The sequence below is a fragment of the Triplophysa dalaica genome, chromosome 13, assembly GCF_015846415.1.
Source record: "Triplophysa dalaica isolate WHDGS20190420 chromosome 13, ASM1584641v1, whole genome shotgun sequence".
Lineage (NCBI taxonomy): Eukaryota > Metazoa > Chordata > Actinopteri > Cypriniformes > Nemacheilidae > Triplophysa > Triplophysa dalaica.
In genome coordinates this window covers 22,190,038-22,209,219 of record NC_079554.1, presented here as the reverse complement: position 1 = coordinate 22,209,219, position 19,182 = coordinate 22,190,038, and the positions used below count along the sequence as shown (strand labels likewise).

General features: G+C 39.1%; 2 protein-coding genes across 2 annotated transcripts; one reads left to right on the top strand and one right to left on the bottom strand.

Annotated features, from left to right (window-relative positions):
* Positions 1-112: 112 nt before the first annotated feature.
* Positions 113-7,469, top strand: slc35b2 (solute carrier family 35 member B2). The gene is made up of 5 exons (XM_056765162.1): positions 113-507; positions 1,639-1,829; positions 1,981-2,141; positions 3,612-3,890; positions 4,710-7,469. Exons 1-5 carry the CDS (start codon positions 488-490, stop codon positions 5,364-5,366), a joined length of 1,308 nt encoding a protein of 435 aa, XP_056621140.1. The 5' UTR covers positions 113-487; the 3' UTR covers positions 5,367-7,469.
* Positions 7,470-14,131: 6,662 nt separating this feature from the next.
* On the bottom strand, positions 14,132-18,917 carry hsp90ab1 (heat shock protein 90, alpha (cytosolic), class B member 1). The gene is made up of 12 exons (XM_056764501.1): positions 18,763-18,917; positions 17,805-17,948; positions 17,480-17,686; positions 17,213-17,372; positions 16,994-17,127; positions 16,586-16,891; positions 16,332-16,497; positions 16,059-16,249; positions 15,829-15,976; positions 15,480-15,748; positions 14,751-15,084; positions 14,132-14,617 (listed from the first exon to the last, which is right to left on the bottom strand). Exons 2-12 carry the CDS (start codon positions 17,946-17,948, stop codon positions 14,502-14,504), a joined length of 2,175 nt encoding a protein of 724 aa, XP_056620479.1. The 5' UTR covers positions 18,763-18,917; the 3' UTR covers positions 14,132-14,501.
* Positions 18,918-19,182: the final 265 nt, after the last annotated feature.

The window sequence follows — 19,182 nt, the reverse complement described above, 5'->3', positions numbered from 1 at the left end:
TTATTATTATTACGACAACACGCACATACACGCACGACATGATCGCCACGGGAACGCGCACTTGTTTTTCAAATTAAAAGTCCCTCACATTGACTGAAAACCCTCTCAGCCAAAAACGCTTTGCATTCTGATCTGTTCTCACCAACACGAACGTCACTCCAAAAAACAATCCAAATATTTGCATTCAACGCTACACCTGTGAAAAAAAACGACACGGATCTATGCAGGTGTGTCTCTTTCTTCACAACCGGAAGCGGTGTCCTGTGTACGTGAACACGTCAGTTCGGATGAACTCATGAGTGAAGCGGGCCGGGAAGTTACAGCACAGAAACACGCCGCATTTCTGCTCACGGTGGATATTCATAGTTTCATCGCAGTCTTTCGGGTTTATGGATAAATGATCGGCGCGGGAGGACGTTTGTTGAGGTCACAGCGGCTCTTTTAGAGAGTTTTGACCCGGCGAGGCGGCGGCAGCTGCTGGAGGAAAATGCCTCCGTTTCCATGGAGGTAACGTTACTTAAATGTGATGCTGAAACATCACAGACACGTTCATGTGTAGCGTTTTAAACATCACATTCAGTAACGTTTCAGACGTCAGTCTTATTCAGTTACATTTTAAACATCGTAATCATGTTTAGCACCATTTCAAACGTCACATTCAGTAACAGTTTAGACGTCACAATTAAATGGAACCATTCAAACGTTGCAGTCACAATTGGAGATGAAAAGCCGAATTAAACTCGCCTGTGATCTGCTGTCTGCCATTATAAAAGGAAAATAAATCTTCATTCATACTATGTGTCGTATATGTATTCAGTCTGAATTATGTTAATGTTAATCACTGTCTCTTTGTTGATTTTAGTTTGATATCAAAAGTGAGCAGACACATTGACACGACCCATGATGTGCCAAAGCACTGAACTGATTTATTAATAACTCCACACTTATTCCTGCTGTAATAAAACACATTTTGCTGGAATAAGTGTTAGTTTGTGGCACATGAGCTGACAGCCTGAGAGGACACAAAGAGGTTCTGTTCCGATGGACTCAGACTCCTGGGAGGAGACCTGCAGAATTCCAGGAATTCCCACCACACGCACAAGAACATTCTGTGACGGGAGCACAGAACTAAGCGAAACGCTTTCATTTTTCAGTTTAGTGTTAACTTCCTTGTTCTTATTCAAAAACTGAAGGGCATTGCAAAAAAATATGAGGGACATTCAGAAGTGAATACAATTAAGCCATAAATCGATGGAAAACTTCAAGTATGAATGACAGTATTGTTAGACACGGTTAGGGTGGTGTAGCTTAGAAGTGTAATGTTTACACATCATGCAGGTAAAGTTGAATCTACATATTTCTCCTATGTTGACATCACTTACTGAAACTCTAAAACCATTGAATGTGGTTTACTGCTCGTGGTTGATGGTGGACGGGAGGTGGTGTTTGAGTTCTCGTTCTACATCTCACTTGACAAACAAACAAAAAATGTGTGCAGTGTATGGTGACGTCATCAGGATCTCTTGTCATTTTCTGGTTTAAAACTGAATCGTCATATATTTGAAGTACAATGAAACCTCAATGCATTGCAAACAGGTGAAATATGGCTGAGTTCTTGTTGAATGTTTTATGTTTCAGTTTGTGGGTTGGTGTGCTGCTGTTTGTTCTGCCGGCGGTGCGGGCAGACGCTGAAGAGTCGTCTCTGTTCTTTGGTTGGCAGGATGTGTGGATCTTCCGCTTGTTTCTCAATGTTTTAGGCTACGCCACCATCATCATCCCTGGATACTTTCTTATCATCTACTTCAAACGGGTCAACTATCTAGAAACAGGTTTGTTGAAGAAACGTCTTGTGTTTTCTCCACGTTTGATTTCTGTCCAATCTGTGAATAACATCACTCATTCATTTGAATGCTTCTTTATTATGATTGTTTGTAGTGTTTGGAATGTCTTGATACACCTGAACTTCTAATGTTTGTGTAGGTCGAGGTCTTTGTTTTCCTGTTATAAAGACGTGTGTGTTCGGGAACGAGTCTAAGGCAGGACTGCTGGACGATGTATTGGGGACGTCTAGAAATGATGCTGAGTCCACCTCGTCTACTCGACAGGCCGGCAAACTCCTCTTCTGTGCTGCTGGCCTCCAGGTAACACGCCAATACAGCTAAATACACTGAATAATTCAAAACCTTTGACAGTTTTGATAGTTTCAAAATGCTAGGTTATAATCAGAGGTTTTTTTATGTCTAATAGTCTTTCTCACTAGCTATGGTTTTATCCAAAGGTGTGAATTTAACTTGCGTACAGCCGTTCTCCTCCAGAGAGTGAACGAGAAACAAAATTCCTGATAAACTGGTGACTAATATCAAAGAAAAATAGAAGTTGCCGCAATGGATGACACTCATATTTGATAAAGAACTTTCCAGAGTTCAAGTTGTTCCTGTTGTACTGTCCCTTGAGGCAAACTCATCACTTAATAGGAATTTTTTCAAAATATATATTTCCATTGTATTCTATTTTGCGTTGTTTCTTTTTCATGTGATATCCCAAAATGTGCGTTTAGGGCTGTTAAACGATTAAACACAATTAATCGCATCCAGAATAAAAGTTTGTGTTTACATAATACATGTCTATGTACTGTGCATATTCATTTAGTATTTATAAACACAAAAACATACGCATCTAAATATTTCCAAAATGTATATACATGTATTTATTTATATTTACTCATAATTTAAATAATGTATAAACGTTTCATTATTTTTTATTTTTCTCCAATATATGCATGTATTTGTGTATGTGTTTATGAATCCAAAATGAACATGAACAGCACATAGACATATATTATGTTGACACAAATTTTATTCTGGATGCGATTAATCGCGATTAATCGTTTGACAGCCTTACATTTAATACGTCTATGGTAGAGCTGCACGATAAATCGTTAATTAAATGCAGGTGATTTACTACGATTTTTTCCCACAGTTTTTCAGTGAAGTACCGTTAAATGCTGCTGTATTTGAAAGCCAGAGGGCGCTCTTGAGCACAAACGCGATATAAGCACGGCAGTAAAAGTACAATACCACACCTGCCCGTTATCTGAAATCGTCCCATACCCTCAATATTCCCTTCATCAGTTCACTGATATAGTCCAATTTTAGTAGCGGGTGAAACAAGCACCAAATAACGTTTTTCGAGACTTGATGAGCACGACCAAACAGTCCGGGTGTTAAAATCGTTTTTTAATTTAAACAATTATCATCCCTCACATGGAGGATTCAATTAATTAGTGTTTTAATCTGTGTGTTAAAGATTCAATATTAGGCATAATTGGAGTAATTCTCTATTCAAATATGGATAAACCACAAAGTGACTTAATAAAACACAACTCGGCACTGTTCACAACAATCAGATATTTTATTTAGATACTGAAGTAAAACGACATAAATAACCAAAGATGGAGAGATGGCTCTCGTTTGTCCAAAATCCAAAAGTTGTGTGGCTGCGTTTTACAGCATTTGAAAGAAACGTCCCAGGACTCGTGACAACATGTAGTGATTTAGTTTCTGCCATGTTCAGTGTGTAATACTCTGTGTGTTTTGTGTCTGTGCCCTCAGGTGTCGTACCTGACGTGGGGCGTTCTTCAGGAGAGAGTGATGACGCGTTCATACGGTGCCACGGGCGAGGAGGGCAGCGGCGAGCGCTTCAAAGACTCTCAGTTTCTGGTGTTCATGAACCGCATCCTTGCGTTGACGGTGGCCGGCTTGTGCTGCGTGGTGTTTAAACAGCCCCGTCACGGCGCACCCATGTTCAAATACTCCTTCGCCTCTCTCTCCAACATCCTCAGCAGCTGGTGTCAGTATGAAGCGCTGAAGTTCATCAGCTTTCCCACACAGGTACAGCTCTGCTTTCATTACATGACATGACCAGCTGTTGGAAATCTCCCAAATGTGAATTTGAGAAGAGATGTCAAGAATATGTCAAACTGAGCTCAGATTCCTCAAGTCTATCCATCAAAAGTGAATATTATTGAGGATCTCAATATCAACTCAAACTTTCCTCATCACATTGACTCAAATCTAGATTATTTCACTTCTACAATCGGCACCTCCAGACGCTTTGTGTGTTTCAACAATTTTAAATTCTCACGAGGAGAAACATCTGAGATTTAGTTCTTACATAAATGAAACGCAACTGAGTTTGAATTTGTTCTGTAATTTAATTACAGTTACTTCTGATGTAATTGAACTAAATACTGTGGAATATACAATAGTGGAATTGATATTAAAATTCAAAATGCATGCATTAATGTTTCTTTCTCACATTTGTAATACTTTAGTCAGTTAATAACGAGTACATTAGTTTTATATTATTTATTTGAATGAATTAAGAGTCGTATCATGTCTATCCTTGAATCGCTTTGAAGTCCCGGTGAATTTAAAAATAACAATTCTTATTTTTTCATGAAGTTTGTAGTAAATAGCTTATCAATGTGGGTCATTTTTTTTTTTAAATTCATGGACCCTCACAATCTTCGGTTAAAATCTAAAAAATTCACTTCCGCCCTGAAATGACGATCCATCTCAAATGACGTAAATTACTCTGATTGGGCGGAGCATCCGTTAACTCCTCCCCTTCAGCTGACACTATGCTGCTGTGTGCTCAGTTTAGCTTCTCTCTTCATCATCCACTGAGAGTTGTTCTTTCATCATCAGGTTTTGGCCAAAGCGTCTAAGGTGATCCCTGTGATGCTGATGGGAAAGATCGTCTCCAGGAAGAGCTACGAGTATTGGGAATACCTGACGGCCGCGCTGATCTCCGTCGGCGTCAGCATGTTCCTTCTGTCCAGCTCCACCAACAAACATCCGTCCACTGTCACCACCTTCTCCGGCGTCGTCATCCTGGCCGGATACATCGTCTTCGACAGCTTCACGTCCAACTGGCAGGACAATCTCTTCAAATACAAGATGTCCTCCGTCCAGATGATGTTCGGGGTGAATCTCTTCTCGTGTCTCTTCACGGTCGGCTCTCTCCTGGAGCAGGGAGCATTCTTCGACTCGCTGGCCTTCATGGCACGTCACTCCGAGTTTGCCTTTCACGCCGTGCTGCTGTCCGTGTGCTCGGCGTGCGGTCAGCTATTCATCTTCTACACCATCGCGCAGTTCGGCGCAGCCGTCTTCACCATCATCATGACGCTACGGCAGGCCATCGCCATCCTTTTGTCCTGCTTTCTCTACGGCCATGCTGTCACGCAGCTGGGCGCCCTCGGCATGGCCGTGGTCTTCCTCGCTCTCTTCCTCCGCGTCTACGCGCGCAGTCGGATGAAGAAGTCGGGCAAACGGCCGCAGCAAACTCCAGTGCAGAAAGTTTAGTCGGACATGTCGCTGGGATGAGACGCCACATTTTCGTGGTTGCTTTTTCTTTCGCTTCGGAACTTTGTGGGTTTGTATTTTGTAAGGTACAGTAAGGGAGCGCTCTGTGTTTTTAAGGGATTTCAGCCTGACGTGCACGCGTGTGTGAGATGTGTTGGTATGGACTGGATGTGTGGCAGCGTGTTCACAGACTGTTCGGTCGTCGATGAGCTCTCTATATTTGTAATTTGGTACTGGAATATGTTAAAGCTCTCGCTTTGAGGTTTTCTATTTAAAAGCGGTTATTTTTGGGAGATGGTTGGATATGGCGAGGAGTGGGAAGTGAGATGTCTTAAGTGTCTGATCCACGTGTGAAGTTAAACCGCAATATTTAAGGGTGAATCACATGAAATGCAAAAATACAAATGAGTGAATGAAGCTTGTTTGGGATTCATTTCATGACCTTTTATTACCTTTTTCTTTGCCACACTTGATATAGTGATGCAAATCGGTTCTCGTAATCTTATCTGTTTTTTTATAGTTTTGTTGGCTTTTCTTTGCATCGATTTTAAGGGGCAGAAAAACGCTAATTATGATGATAATATGTCCATAATGCAAACACTTTTATTTCCTTTGATCACAGTTTGATTTTCTTTGCTGAAGAGATTCACTCGAATTCATAAATGTGTTAGACTGAGTTCACAAACAAGGTCATAAAAATATATTTACCTGCTTCATTTTTATAGCTGATAGTTTGTGTCGCTGATAAATGAACCAACCGTGTCCGATGATGATTTCAGATGTAACTACATCTTGTCTAGTTTTACAGGCCGTAACATCAATGTCAACTGTGTATAGAAAAGATGCGCAGATAATCTGTGATATCAAACTAGAGTCTGTCATAAACCGTCAGTGCCTGTTAATGAATAATCTGAAGAATAGACACACAAGTGGATTCTTTATAGATAATTGTAGGATTATTGTAAGTGATTGTTATGGGACAGACGTACAGAATTGCACTTTAGTCTAGTTTTACATTTGTCTTCAAAAATCGGTGTTTGTGTGGTTGAATCTCACAAAGAAAAGTCCAGTTCATGAATCAAAAGAGAACATAAATGAAGGCATTTCTCTGGATTTTCTCATTAGCTTCAACACAATAAAGCTACTCGTCATTATTTGCTATATTTCAAAATGTTATCATTTAAAATTGCAATCATAACATATATGTAAATTTAAAGAAGTTTAGACTTTTGAAAATTTGTGAAACATGATTTTAAAAACGGAGGTTTTTCATTGAGTGTTTGAGGACTTCAGGTGTGTCAGTGAAGATGGAGGTTGTTTATCTTTTATAACACATGATAGACATGTACATAGTTTTGTTTGAGAGCCACACGCATGTATGTTGATATTTCTACCGTGAAAAATCTGTGCATCAACGGTTTAACATAAACGTGGAAAGCGCAAACACTCCATTTTCACAATGTCTACGTCGTGCCTGTTTATGTTTCAAATTTGTTCAAAGAAATGATTCGTATACATTTGTTCTCAAACTTTAGTTTCTTGAAATTATATGATATGATATTCATAATGGCAGTGTGTGTCAGAAAGTGCAACAATTGTTTTGCAGTCTCCCACGGTTTTACTAAACTAAAATACAAAATACCAAAATACAAACACGTAACGTTGTGTCATTTATATGCTGTGATGTAGGTTGATTGATTTAGTTCATCATAAGGGAATTCTATAGAAAAACACTATAGGCTGTCATCTTTAACCAATAATCAATAGTTAGGGCTCAAAGATTTAGATGGTTTATTTTTATATTGTTTTGCACATACAATAATAATAGTTGGTATTGTTGTGATCATGGATTTGTTTTTTGATGTCATTGAGCCTGATGGATTTTGATTCTGAAAGCTGTTTGTATGTTCTGATCACGACTCACTCACAAGGCATGTTGGAAAAGACATGTTGTGTACTTCTTTGAAATCAACATGATTTTGACTGATAGAGAAACGGTACAGAAGAGAAAGCAAGAAGGAGATGTTGATGTCCAGGTCACATCGAACAGATAAGACGTGTGTGGTTATTTAAGTTGTTATGCATTACAAAAACACTTAAAAGAAACCTCAAAATATTTGAAACCTATTCAAAATAACAACATCAATATAATATAAATTTAAGAAGTACGTAAATTGCTAAAAAAATTGATAAACATAAAACTACAAATTTGAAAACAACTGCTAATTTAAAATATCTAAAATATCTGAAAATGGTAATTTTATTTAGGTGACAATTAACAGGATTGAAACATGTTTATTTATAACATAATTTATGTATTATCTAATAACAACATTTGTAGAAATAACACTTCTTTTTTTTATATCTAACATCTTCATCACATGTTTGTGCATGCTTGGAAAACTCCCTGCTGTGATGTTGGGAAGTGTTGCCAGGGTGTTGCTTTGTGGTTGTCAGATGGTTACAGCTCATCCTTCAGTGTACATCTGTGATTATTTTCACATCCGTTGTGCAGAAATCTGTCTGATTTCTTAGAAAAGCAGTAGCACGCTGTTTCTTCAACAAGCCACATGAAAGATATGGTCAGGTTCAAGAACACTACGGTATCAAGGATTTTAACTCAAGTATTTAAACTATAATAAATACTCAAGTATATCACAGTATTTTTCCACCCGCTACAAACAGATACATCCCTAAATGTATGATTGTGGGTCACTGGTTCACAACACAAACCTAAATATGAACAATATTGTGTTAATTGATATGTGTGTGTCAGAGAGAAACCTTGTCCTGAAGGAAACTGCATGAGTTTTTATTTACATATAACAGTTTAATCGCAAAGCTTGATTCTTAACAGTAGAGTGAGAAGCAGAAGAACAGGTGTATAGTTGTGAGAATGAGACAGTAGATCTTCCGTTAGACATCCACACACCTTGATGAACCGCAAGAAGTTTCAGACGCTGTAAATAGCAGCCAGTCGTCCTTCATGCCAACGCAGAATATTGTCTACATGACACAAACCACATACAACATGACCTGGATTTCACACACGTCATGGAAACAAAGCTTTAGTCGGATGTGTTTGATGATAGGGGTCTCACAGTGATTTCAAACACCCCCGTGTCTGAGAGATTCTCAAACTTGAACTCACGCTGCACTTCAGTTTCTTGCTGGACTTTTTGTTGTCGGTTTTTGTTTCCTGTATTGTGAAATCTGTTGATGTCCTTGTTTCATGAAGTTTAACCCTGATACGACTCGTTTTGATATGACTCTGAAACAATGTTGTTTCGACTGTGCACCGTGAGAGAGAACCGCATGAGAAATGTCACCTGTGCAGACGGTTCTTCCAATTTACTGTGATTACAGAAATGAGATTTTGACCGCAGTCTTCCTCGAACAATGCATTCCACTTTCCACAGGATGTGAAATTTCAGTTGCGCTCGTTTGATTTCGAGGCAATGCAAATGTGTCCGTGTGCAGGTATTACTGATGGTTGTGTGACGGTATTAATGTGGCATTCTTGGATGGTGAATTTCATGAAAAAGTGTGCATCCCTGTTGAAAAAAAACAACAGGTGGTTTGGCATGTTTTGATGCCGGTTCACTGGTTTGTGCTGGTTTAAGCTTCTCATGTGCTGGTCTTTAGCTGGTTTAAGCTGGTCAAACCAGTTTTTTTCAACAGGAATGTAGGCTACTTGGTTTTCATGAGAACGATACCAAAATAGTCCTAAAATATGCTGCATTGCTTCATGTTCATTACATTTATTATTGACATCTGAGTCAATCAAATGTAAAACATTTAGAAATCTTAAATAGTAAGTTAAAAGTATTTTGCAGTGGCGTAAAAATGTATAGCTATTGTAAATACCATTGTGTTAGCATACAGTCCGGTTAGCAAAACATGTTTTAATCCCATTTTGCTAACATTCTCTCTAAGTTATAAAAACGTTTTAAAACGTGTTTTAAAAGTTCATAGTAAAAAAAAAAACGGTCAATAGAACATTTAGTCTCGATTCGCATACTTATACTATGCACTTAAAGTATGTACTGTTGTTGTTATGGAAACGTATTTACATTTTAGTGCGTAGAAAAACGCGAAGCGAAAGTACACTGTGATCATAAACTGTCACGAACATCAAAAGACAGCTGCTCCTTTCATTTATTATTATGTATGTATGGTCTACTGCATGCTTACATTTATTAATTTAGCGAAGCATCTTTTATTTAATTTGATTAACGCGGTGTAGCGTCACTAAACTCCGCCCTCCCGCGGTGAGTTGTGGGTATTATCAGCCGTTAAGTGAATGCATGGGATGTCGCTACCCGATCCGTCCCGGAAACACGATTTGTTCCGCGCAAGCGCGAAAGTGCGTCTACTTCCGGGAGAAACAATTTAAAAAACTTATTTTGACACAACTCGTTCCATACCGGAAATATTAATTTAATAGACTCTTTATTGAAAAGTACTGTATCATCAATGCATACTGTATTGATAAACAAGGCCTAAAGGTCAATGACATTCTCCTCGATCAGCGATTTAAGTATGAATAGATTAGTGAGTGAGTGAGTGAGGCTAGGATGGAGGGAGGTAGTGAGTGAATGAATGACTAAAGAAGAGAAGGAGCAAATGTATAAAATAAATAAATTCAATGAATTCTGAAAATTCTGTGTTTCTTAAATACAGACATTTGTTAAAGTACGCTAAAATATGTACGGCATAACTTAAAAATAAAACACACACTTTACTAAATGGTGTCTAACAAATTTAAACTATTATGTTAGATTTTTTTATTTTTTATTATTCAATTGGGGTAACAATTTGTGCCACATATTAACCGTGACATTTTTTGCAAAAAAAGAGAATCACTTTTAAAACATATTTTATATTAGTTTTTCTATTTATAAAAAACATTTTTTATGAATAAAAAATATTTTTCAATTCTGACGCATATCATTTTTTTTATATTGTATTTTCATTGGTATTAAAAAAAGTAAAGTAAGAAAATTAATTTAAAAAAAGACTATTTTCCGCTCTTAAAAGGGTAGTGTAGCCTATCCCTCGTTCAGTACATTTATCCAAACCATTACAACTTGTAATTTGTTTAATGTCTTTTGATGTTAAGTGCAATTTTCAATAAGGAGTTCATGTAAAAAATATTTCCGGTATGGAACGTGTATGGAAAACCCGTTTCCCCCAGGGTTGGGATTTTTTTTAGAATTAGTAAATCATAATAATGACTTAATATCTCATAATAATAAGATACTAAGTCGAAATTTCGATTTCGTCATTATTATGAGATACTATGTCATTATTATAAGATACTAATTCATTATTATGTATTACTAAGTCGTAATAAGTTATGTTTTCAAATACTATTAAGGACAGATAGTATGCGAATTGGGCCCAGCAATAATGTTAGTAAAATGCTTGTTATTTTTTTATGTGGATCCTAGATAGCACAGGATTAAGATCTGAAAAACACCTGCTGTGTCAAAACATCTGAAACACGTCGTAGAAACTTCAGTTTATATACATTCTTTAAAATGTCTATCTGATTTCCTGTATACTACTTAAGAGACTTATTGCAGCTGAACGAACAATGTAACTGTTGACATCACAGACGACTGATGCAGGTGTGCTTTTAGGGAAAAGTGTCGCGTGAGACATTCTAAAACACTTACATTTACGTTTACGCATCAAGACAGTAATATTAAAACACAACGTTATCTACACGCCTAATAAATAAAGCATATGTTTACATGATATCTGACGAGTCTATTAATGCAACAATCAAAGTTTCACATTAAGCGTTTTAGAGTGTCCCCAGTCTACAACCATAACGTCTGTAAAATCTGTTTTATTGCGCGTGTCTCTTCAGTCTGTTCCGCGCAGCATCCGCGTGCATGTGTGCTGCAGTTGAGCTGTCAATCATGATGATATGATCTCTGCGGTCTCACCCCACGTGCGCTTCTCTGTGACACAGAGCTGTATCGTAGTAAGACGCCCGCACAGCAGAGTGATCAAATGAATGTTAACCCCTCCTCAGCAATGTCATTTTACTACAACACATGTGACTTAGAAGAAATCGACATGCAGGGACAGGGTGTTTTGGATCCTTCGGAACAAGAAGCGAAAAGGTTAAAGATTTCCTTCAAACCATCTGAGCGAGAAGAGATCTATACACTCATATCTGACTGAATCTCATCATTATTAAATAGGTCAGAGCTGTTATCACACACAGGCAATGCGTTCACGAGAAGCGCATCTTAAAATAATGACTTCTCTTGAAGTGAACTGACGTTAATTGAAAAGTTCACGTCAGTTTCACACATACATGCTTTAAAAATAAATCTCTGGGTAACTTCAAATGGGAAACAGTCTTTATGTTAAGAAAGTAGATATCTTTAGCGTTGTGACATTTTTATCATAAGTGTGCAAACCTTTATTATGGCTTCGTAATAGTCGTTGAAAATTCCTTAAAAGCTGAATGATTTAATACAGCCGTGTGTATTTTGTGCCTTTGTCACGTAACGCATCTTACATGCATTTAAATCTGATAACTTCTGCTTCAAATTCAGTGTTAAAAATTGATTTTGCATTTAAAGCGGACTGCTTGCCTGCTCTGAGCCGCCTCGAGCACTGTTGGGTGTAAATGACACGTAAGAAGGTAAACAGTGGCATCATCTGGTTAAAAATGGCAATTGCAATCTGTTTACCAAAGAGAAAAAAATCAAATATGTAGTTGGTACAGTTCTGATTGAATCTGCGGTGGAATATATAGTTATTGTACTATACAGGATAATGAGCGTAGACGTTTATCAGACGTACGCGACTGGGCCGAAGTTTACTTCCGGTCTGTGCAACAACAATACTTGATTGTATATTAATAGTGTTACATTAAAATTGCCCGACAGTTATTGGAGTTGTTTAGAAAACGGCTATTCCATACGTGTAGCAAGGTTTCGTAAAATAAAGTGATATTTAGGCTATATGTAATGCGGTCAGCAGTTATTAATCGGGGTGTTTTATGACCCTCAACCTGTCAACCAATCAGAATCAAGGACCAAATAACGGAGTTGTTGACGATCTTGAGGCAGCCTTGAAAAATCTGTATGTGTGGATATTGATGGACTATTAATAGATTTGTTTGTGGAAGCAAAAGAGGCACTTTATCAAAAAATCAATAGTTATAAACAAATAATGTGGTGGTTTAAATTTTTTAGATTTGGCTTCTCTAAATTATACATTAATTGGCTAAATCAGTGTTTAAAAAGCCCCGACTCATGTTTGAATATTGTCCTTAACCTTGTTTTCTCTAAAGTATAGGTGGTCTTCACTTTTTATTAGTATGTAACTATACTATAAGAAAACTGCCCCTATAACTCTCAAACTTAAGCCCTCAAGACTGTAACGTTGTGTAACATTCACATGATATTTTTCTAATTTTGTAACTTTGTCTTATGTGTCTCTTTTTAACCCCGGCATTTGTTGCAAAAAAAGCCTCGGAAGAACGAACTTTGACGGACGCGCCGCAGTGACTTCTGGGACATCAAGCGGGTTCCGTACGGTTGTTCCTAGAAGTGATATACAGCTACAGCCGGGAGTGGGGAAAAATCTCGCAATATAATTATCATAAATAACATTAGCTCACGCCTACACCCACCCGTTTACCTAACCTTACAAAAATACAAAAATATTCATCAACTGTTTTCAGCGTGACAGAAATTATGCGGTATTGAAGTGCGCATGCCCAGTGGAGGTAGCTGTAAACTCTTCTAGAAGGGACTAGAAGGGATAGAGCTTTCCTCACTGGGCATGCGCACTTCAATACCGCATTATTTCTTTTTATTAATGCCATTTAGTGAATACAAAGAGAAACATTCACATTATATCAAACAAATAAACATGTAGAATCACATAGCCAGAGTCTGATTACTTATAACAGAGAAAAATAAAAAATAATTAGAAAAATAGGGTGAATCAACAATAGTATATTTTCTAGAAATTTTATAAGCTCTGATTGCTTTTATATCGCATAATTTGTCACGCCTTTGACAGTTATTGATGACGTAGAGCGAGAACGCTGCAGAGGTCTACCGGAAGTTAAGTTCCGGCCAAATAAGATTTATGTTGTTGCCCTTGAAACAAATGACAGATCCAAAGCGAATCTCACGGTCTGTGTAGAAACAAGGTCGCATGTCAGCTAAATGTTAATCAAAGGTCAGATGTCCATGTCAATTATACCCATTGCAGAGTCTTTTTGATCACGTTTAAAAAGACAAACAGGAAATTTTTCACATTAAAAGATTCCTCAATTGGGGGTTGTATTGGAACTAAACAAATAGGATCGTCACCAGTGTTGGGTGTTACTAGTTGCCAAGTAATTACTGTAATTGAATTGCTTTCCCTATGAGAAGGGATTATTCTTTTAGTTACTTCTGATGTATTTTAACTAAATTCTGTGTGTACACCATTGACATTAAAACTCAGTCTAACTTTACAATTTCCTCATTTGTAATACTTTAGTCAGTTTACTTCATGTACTTTTATATTATTTATTTGAAATTTCAAAGAGCAGTTTTATGTCCATCCTTGAATCACTAAACTAATAAAGGTTGATGTATGATATAGAAAGTCATAATTCTAAATTTTTTGGCGAGTCATTTGTCCAGTAGAAATAGTGAAGCCCCTACAAGCAACCCCATTTGATTACCTAATAATCATGCTTGTGTGACATTTGGATTTCAAAGACAGACAGAAATAGATTTAGGTGTCACCAGGTGTTTTTATTTCTGAAAAACAAGACAGAAGCCTGGACTCAGGCAAGTCTTTCCCCTCCATGCAGAAAGTATTCATGCTCCTGCACAGCCCACTGCTTCAGTATCTGTGAAACACAGTGCTCATTGTGCTTAGACAATACTGCATCTACCCAACACGTCATGAACGTCATAGATAAAAGAAAAACAAGGTACTTTATGGCTCAAAACAGAGCGAAAGTTGACAGTACAAGTTACAAACTGATTCTTTCAGGAATCATTACTGAGAGCAGGTTAACCTTTTACAGGTAAAAAGAGAAAACACGGGATGCTGCGGAATGATTGAGGGAAGCGGTTGTAAAGGTCGAAACTGAGGTGTTTAATCGACTTCCTCCATGCGGGAGGCATCGTCATCTCCTTCCAGAGGGGGGATGTCTTCTGGGGCAGGGGCGGAGCTTGACTCCTCCACGGGGACGTCTTCATCCTCATCGATACCTAAACAAGACAGAAAGGAGGGATCAGGGCTTGTCTGTACAGGCAAGTTTCATTTCGAATCATTTTCTGGGAAAGCTGTCAACGGTCACAAGAGAAAATGCAATCGAAACATTTGATTGCGCAATAATCTTACCCAATCCCAGCTTGATCATTCTGTAGATGCGGTTCGAGTGCGTCTGGGGATCGTCCAACGAGAAGCCGGAGGAGAGCAGTGCGGTTTCGAACAGGAGGATGACCAGATCCTTCACAGCCTTGTCGTTTTTATCAGCATCGGCCTTTTGCCTCAAAGTCTCCATGATGGGATGGTCTGGGTTGATCTCCAGGTGTTTCTTGGCCATCATGTAACCCATGGTGGAGTTGTCCCTCAGGGCCTGAGCCTTCATGATCCTCTCCATGTTGGCTGTCCAGCCGTAAGTGCTGGTCACGATGCAACAGGGGGAGGAAACCAGTCTGTTCGATACGGTGACCTGGAAAGAAGCCAGACAAGAACAACATTAAGAACAGGAACTGAAGTAGCAGAGCAGGTTCAGGGGGGTTACCGCTGCGCATTCATTGTTAGATCTTCCAGAAAATACCGGTTAGTGAACACACGTGTCATAAAACTGAGGGCGAGTATGAGAGGACGAGCAGCTCACAAAAACACAAACTGGAATCAACTCATTTCACACACAGGCCAAATCTAATTCATTCCATAAACTCACCATCTGTGCCTTTGACTAAAAGTCCTGTTCCTAACAAACATTTGCAAGAATTAACGTTGGATCAATCACACTAGATATTCTTCTCTGTACTACAGTCTATCAACATGAGAATCAGCTCCGAGATTCATTTTTATTCCATTTAAACAGAACTCAAGATTTACCTTCTCTACTTTCTTGTCCAGAATCTCCTTCATGAGCTTGCAGAGGTTCTCAAACTTGGCCTTGTCTTCCTCCATCTTTTTCTTCTCCTCCTCATCCTCAGGCAGCTCCAGACCCTCCTTGGTGACAGACACGAGTGACTTGCCGTCGAAGTCCTTCAGCTGCTGTACGCAGTACTCGTCGATGGGCTCGGTCATGTACAGCACCTCAAATCCTCTCTTGCACACACGCTCCACGAAAGCAGAGTGGGCGACCTGGTCTTTGCTCTCACCTGAGGAGCAACAACAGATTGTGAATAATTGGAACAAAGATAATCTTCAGCAAAGTGGATTGAGATAGATAATGCCTCACCAGTGATGTAGTAGATGGCTTTCTGGTTCTCCTTCATGCGGCTGACGTATTCTGTGAGAGAGGTCATCTCGTCTCCAGACTGCGAGCTCTGATAACGCAGTAGTTCTGACAGCTTCTTGCGGTTCTGAGAGTCTTCGTGGATGCCCAGCTGGAGTGCAAGATAAACACATTAGTACCCATTAGTTAAAAAAAAAAAAGGAAGTCCAGAAGAATGAGATTCAATCGGTCACCTTCAGATTCTTGGAAAAACCATCGTAGAACTTCTTGAAGTTCTCCTTGTCTTCAGCCAGCTCTGCGAAGAGCTCCAGGCACTTCTTGACAATGTTCTTACGGATGACCTTGAGAATCTTGCTCTGTTGTAGCATCTCTCTGGAGATGTTGAGGGGCAGATCTTCAGAGTCCACAACACCACGGACGAAGTCTGGAGAAGATGGGAGGTAACCGTGAATACCAATTGATTTCTAGAACAAAACTAACAAAAGAAAATCTGACTACACACTCACTGAGGTACTCGGGGATGAGCTCTTCACAGCTGTCCATGATGAAGACCCTTCTCACGTACAGTTTGATGTTGTTCTTCTTTTTCTTGTTCTCAAAGAGGTCAAAGGGGGCGCGGCGGGGGATGAAGAGAAGAGCGCGGAACTCCAGCTGACCCTCCACAGAGAAATGCTGCATGGCAAGAGACAAAACGTTAGCATTTCAGTTCAGTCATGAAACCTGAACTCAACACTCTTCTGTGAGGTAATGGGATACACACCTTGACCGCCAGATGGTCCTCCCAATCGTTGGTCAGGCTCTTGTAGAACTCGCCGTATTCCTCATTTGAGATGTCGTCTGGGTTTCTGGTCCAGATGGGTTTGGTCTTGTTCAGCTCCTCCTGGTCGATGTACTTCTCCTTGATCTTCTTCGTCTTCTTCTTGTCCTTATCTTTGGAGTCCTCTTCTTCGTCGGAGCCGACATCCTCAATCTTGGGCTTGTCTTCGCCTTCCTCCTTTTCCTCTTTCTCAGTCTTCTCCTCCTCTGCCTCGTCGTCACTGATCTCCTTGTCACGTTCCTTCTCCACCTGCGAGGAACAACAATATTTAATTGTTTAGCATTCAATACACAATTAATCCAGCAAGATGTGTGCAGTTGTACTAGTAAAGTTGAACTAAATCCCACTTACGAACAGAGTGATTGGGTATCCAATGAACTGCGAGTGTTTCTTGACCACTTCCTTCACTCTCTTCTCCTCGATGTACTCTGTCTGATCCTCTTTCAGGTGAAGGATGACTTTGGTTCCTCTGCCCATGGGCTCACCTACAGAATCGGTCAAATGAACATCAGATACCTTCAATGTTGAACTTGTGTCTTTACATAGATTGGGACAAGTGCAGGAACCTACCGGTGTCCACCTTGACTGTGAAAGAGCCACCGGCAGATGACTCCCAGGCGTACTGTTCATCATCGTTGTGCTTGGTGATGACTGTGACCTTCTCAGCTACCAGGTAAGCAGAGTAGAAGCCCACTCCAAACTGCCCGATCATGGAGATGTCTGCACCAGCCTAAATAAAATACAACAGAAATATGTTACTTCCCGTCATGCCATCAATCTCATCTGTGAACTAAAATTAATTGAATGTTTGCAGACAAATTTAAAGTTGAGAATCACCTGAAGAGCCTCCATGAAGGCCTTTGTCCCGGACTTGGCGATGGTACCCAGATTATTAATGAGATCTGCTTTGGTCATCCCAATACCGGTGTCGATAAGGGTAAGAGTGCGTTCATGAACATTGGGGATGATTTCGATCTTCAGTTCCTTTCCATCGTCTAGTTTGGTGGGGTCGGTCAAACTCTCATATCTGATTTTGTCAAGAGCCTGTGGGGAGGGGAAAAGAAACCATTACAAGGATCCTTAAAAATATCCCAGGTCTTTGAAAGACAATACAGTGCTAGAATATGAACGATGAAAGGGTTCATCTAGGGAAGGTACTTACATCAGACGAGTTGGAAATGAGCTCTCGGAGGAAGATCTCTTTGTTGGAATAAAAGGTGTTGATGATGAGAGACATCAGCTGAGCGATCTCTGCCTGGAAGGCAAAGGTCTCAGCCTCCTCTTCTTGGCGCATTTCTTCAGGCATCTGAAAACACAACAGATTTGGTTCATTTTATTTAGATTAAGAATGCAAACTATAAATATTCCCAATAATCTGATATAATTCATAAAACTTGACGCTTTATAATACATTTATAAATGTAAACCGTTATAATACACTTATTGCACGCAGGTAAGAACAATACAGTTCAACGCAGAACGGTTATAGCGTGACCCGGATGCGGAAGTACATAACGCAGAAGGACAATGAGCTCAACACGTGTTTTACTGGTGCTGGGCAACGGATTTCTTAATAAAATTCAAAACTGCACAATTACGACGAATTTAAATCAAATACACGATTTTAATGACGATCTGGTGGTTTACGTCAACCAACGGGTTGGATTATTTTCGACTTCCGACAGCGTGATCGAATAAATTAAAGCGTGAATAAATTTCATACCGTATACAACTAATACTTCTGACAAATATGAAAGTGAATAAATTATTTAAAAGAAAAAATAAGTAATCGAATCGGTTGTATAAACCGTCGCATTTAAAGTAACGTAAAACATTAACGTTACACCTGTTCTATTAACTCACTTACATAGCCAATGAAATAAAATATAAATATATTGAATTTAATGCACAGCCCGTGCATTAAAGACAGAAGTTAGAGCACTTCATTTATGTGTAGGCCAGAGGAAAGCGAGCCCCGACCGGCATCCGCACCATCACGATAGCGACCCGAAATTAAATCAAATAAATGACGATGAATTGATAGAAAAGTCCGCGCCCTCTCTTATCCTTTAATACCTAAGAGTCTTAAAAAGCCGTTTTGGACGGAGATTTATATTTACCTTGGTTTGTTTTGTTGATTTTGTAGATATAAACGCCGCAGAAAAGCTGATCTCCCCCAACACAGATACTGAGGGAAGCAGAGGAGAGAAAGCAGCACGCGCTGCTCTTTTCTTTATACTCCGCCTTCGACTGTGCGGATGTATCCCTCCGCGCTGACTCACACCGATGATACACAATAATAATGAATGAACTCTTCTTGCTTTCTTATTTCGGAAATGTTTGATTTTTTCCCAAACCATCCGTTCTTCAAACACATAAAGTATAAAATGCACTCTGCGCAATATAAACGGTTTGATTAACCGTTTAGTGGCAGTATTCGCTTTAATTAAGTAGGAAAACAACTATATAAACGCTGTTTAATGTTTGAAAATAACTTCAGCCGGTGGGAGATGAGAGGTGATTATAAATGGGATTCAATT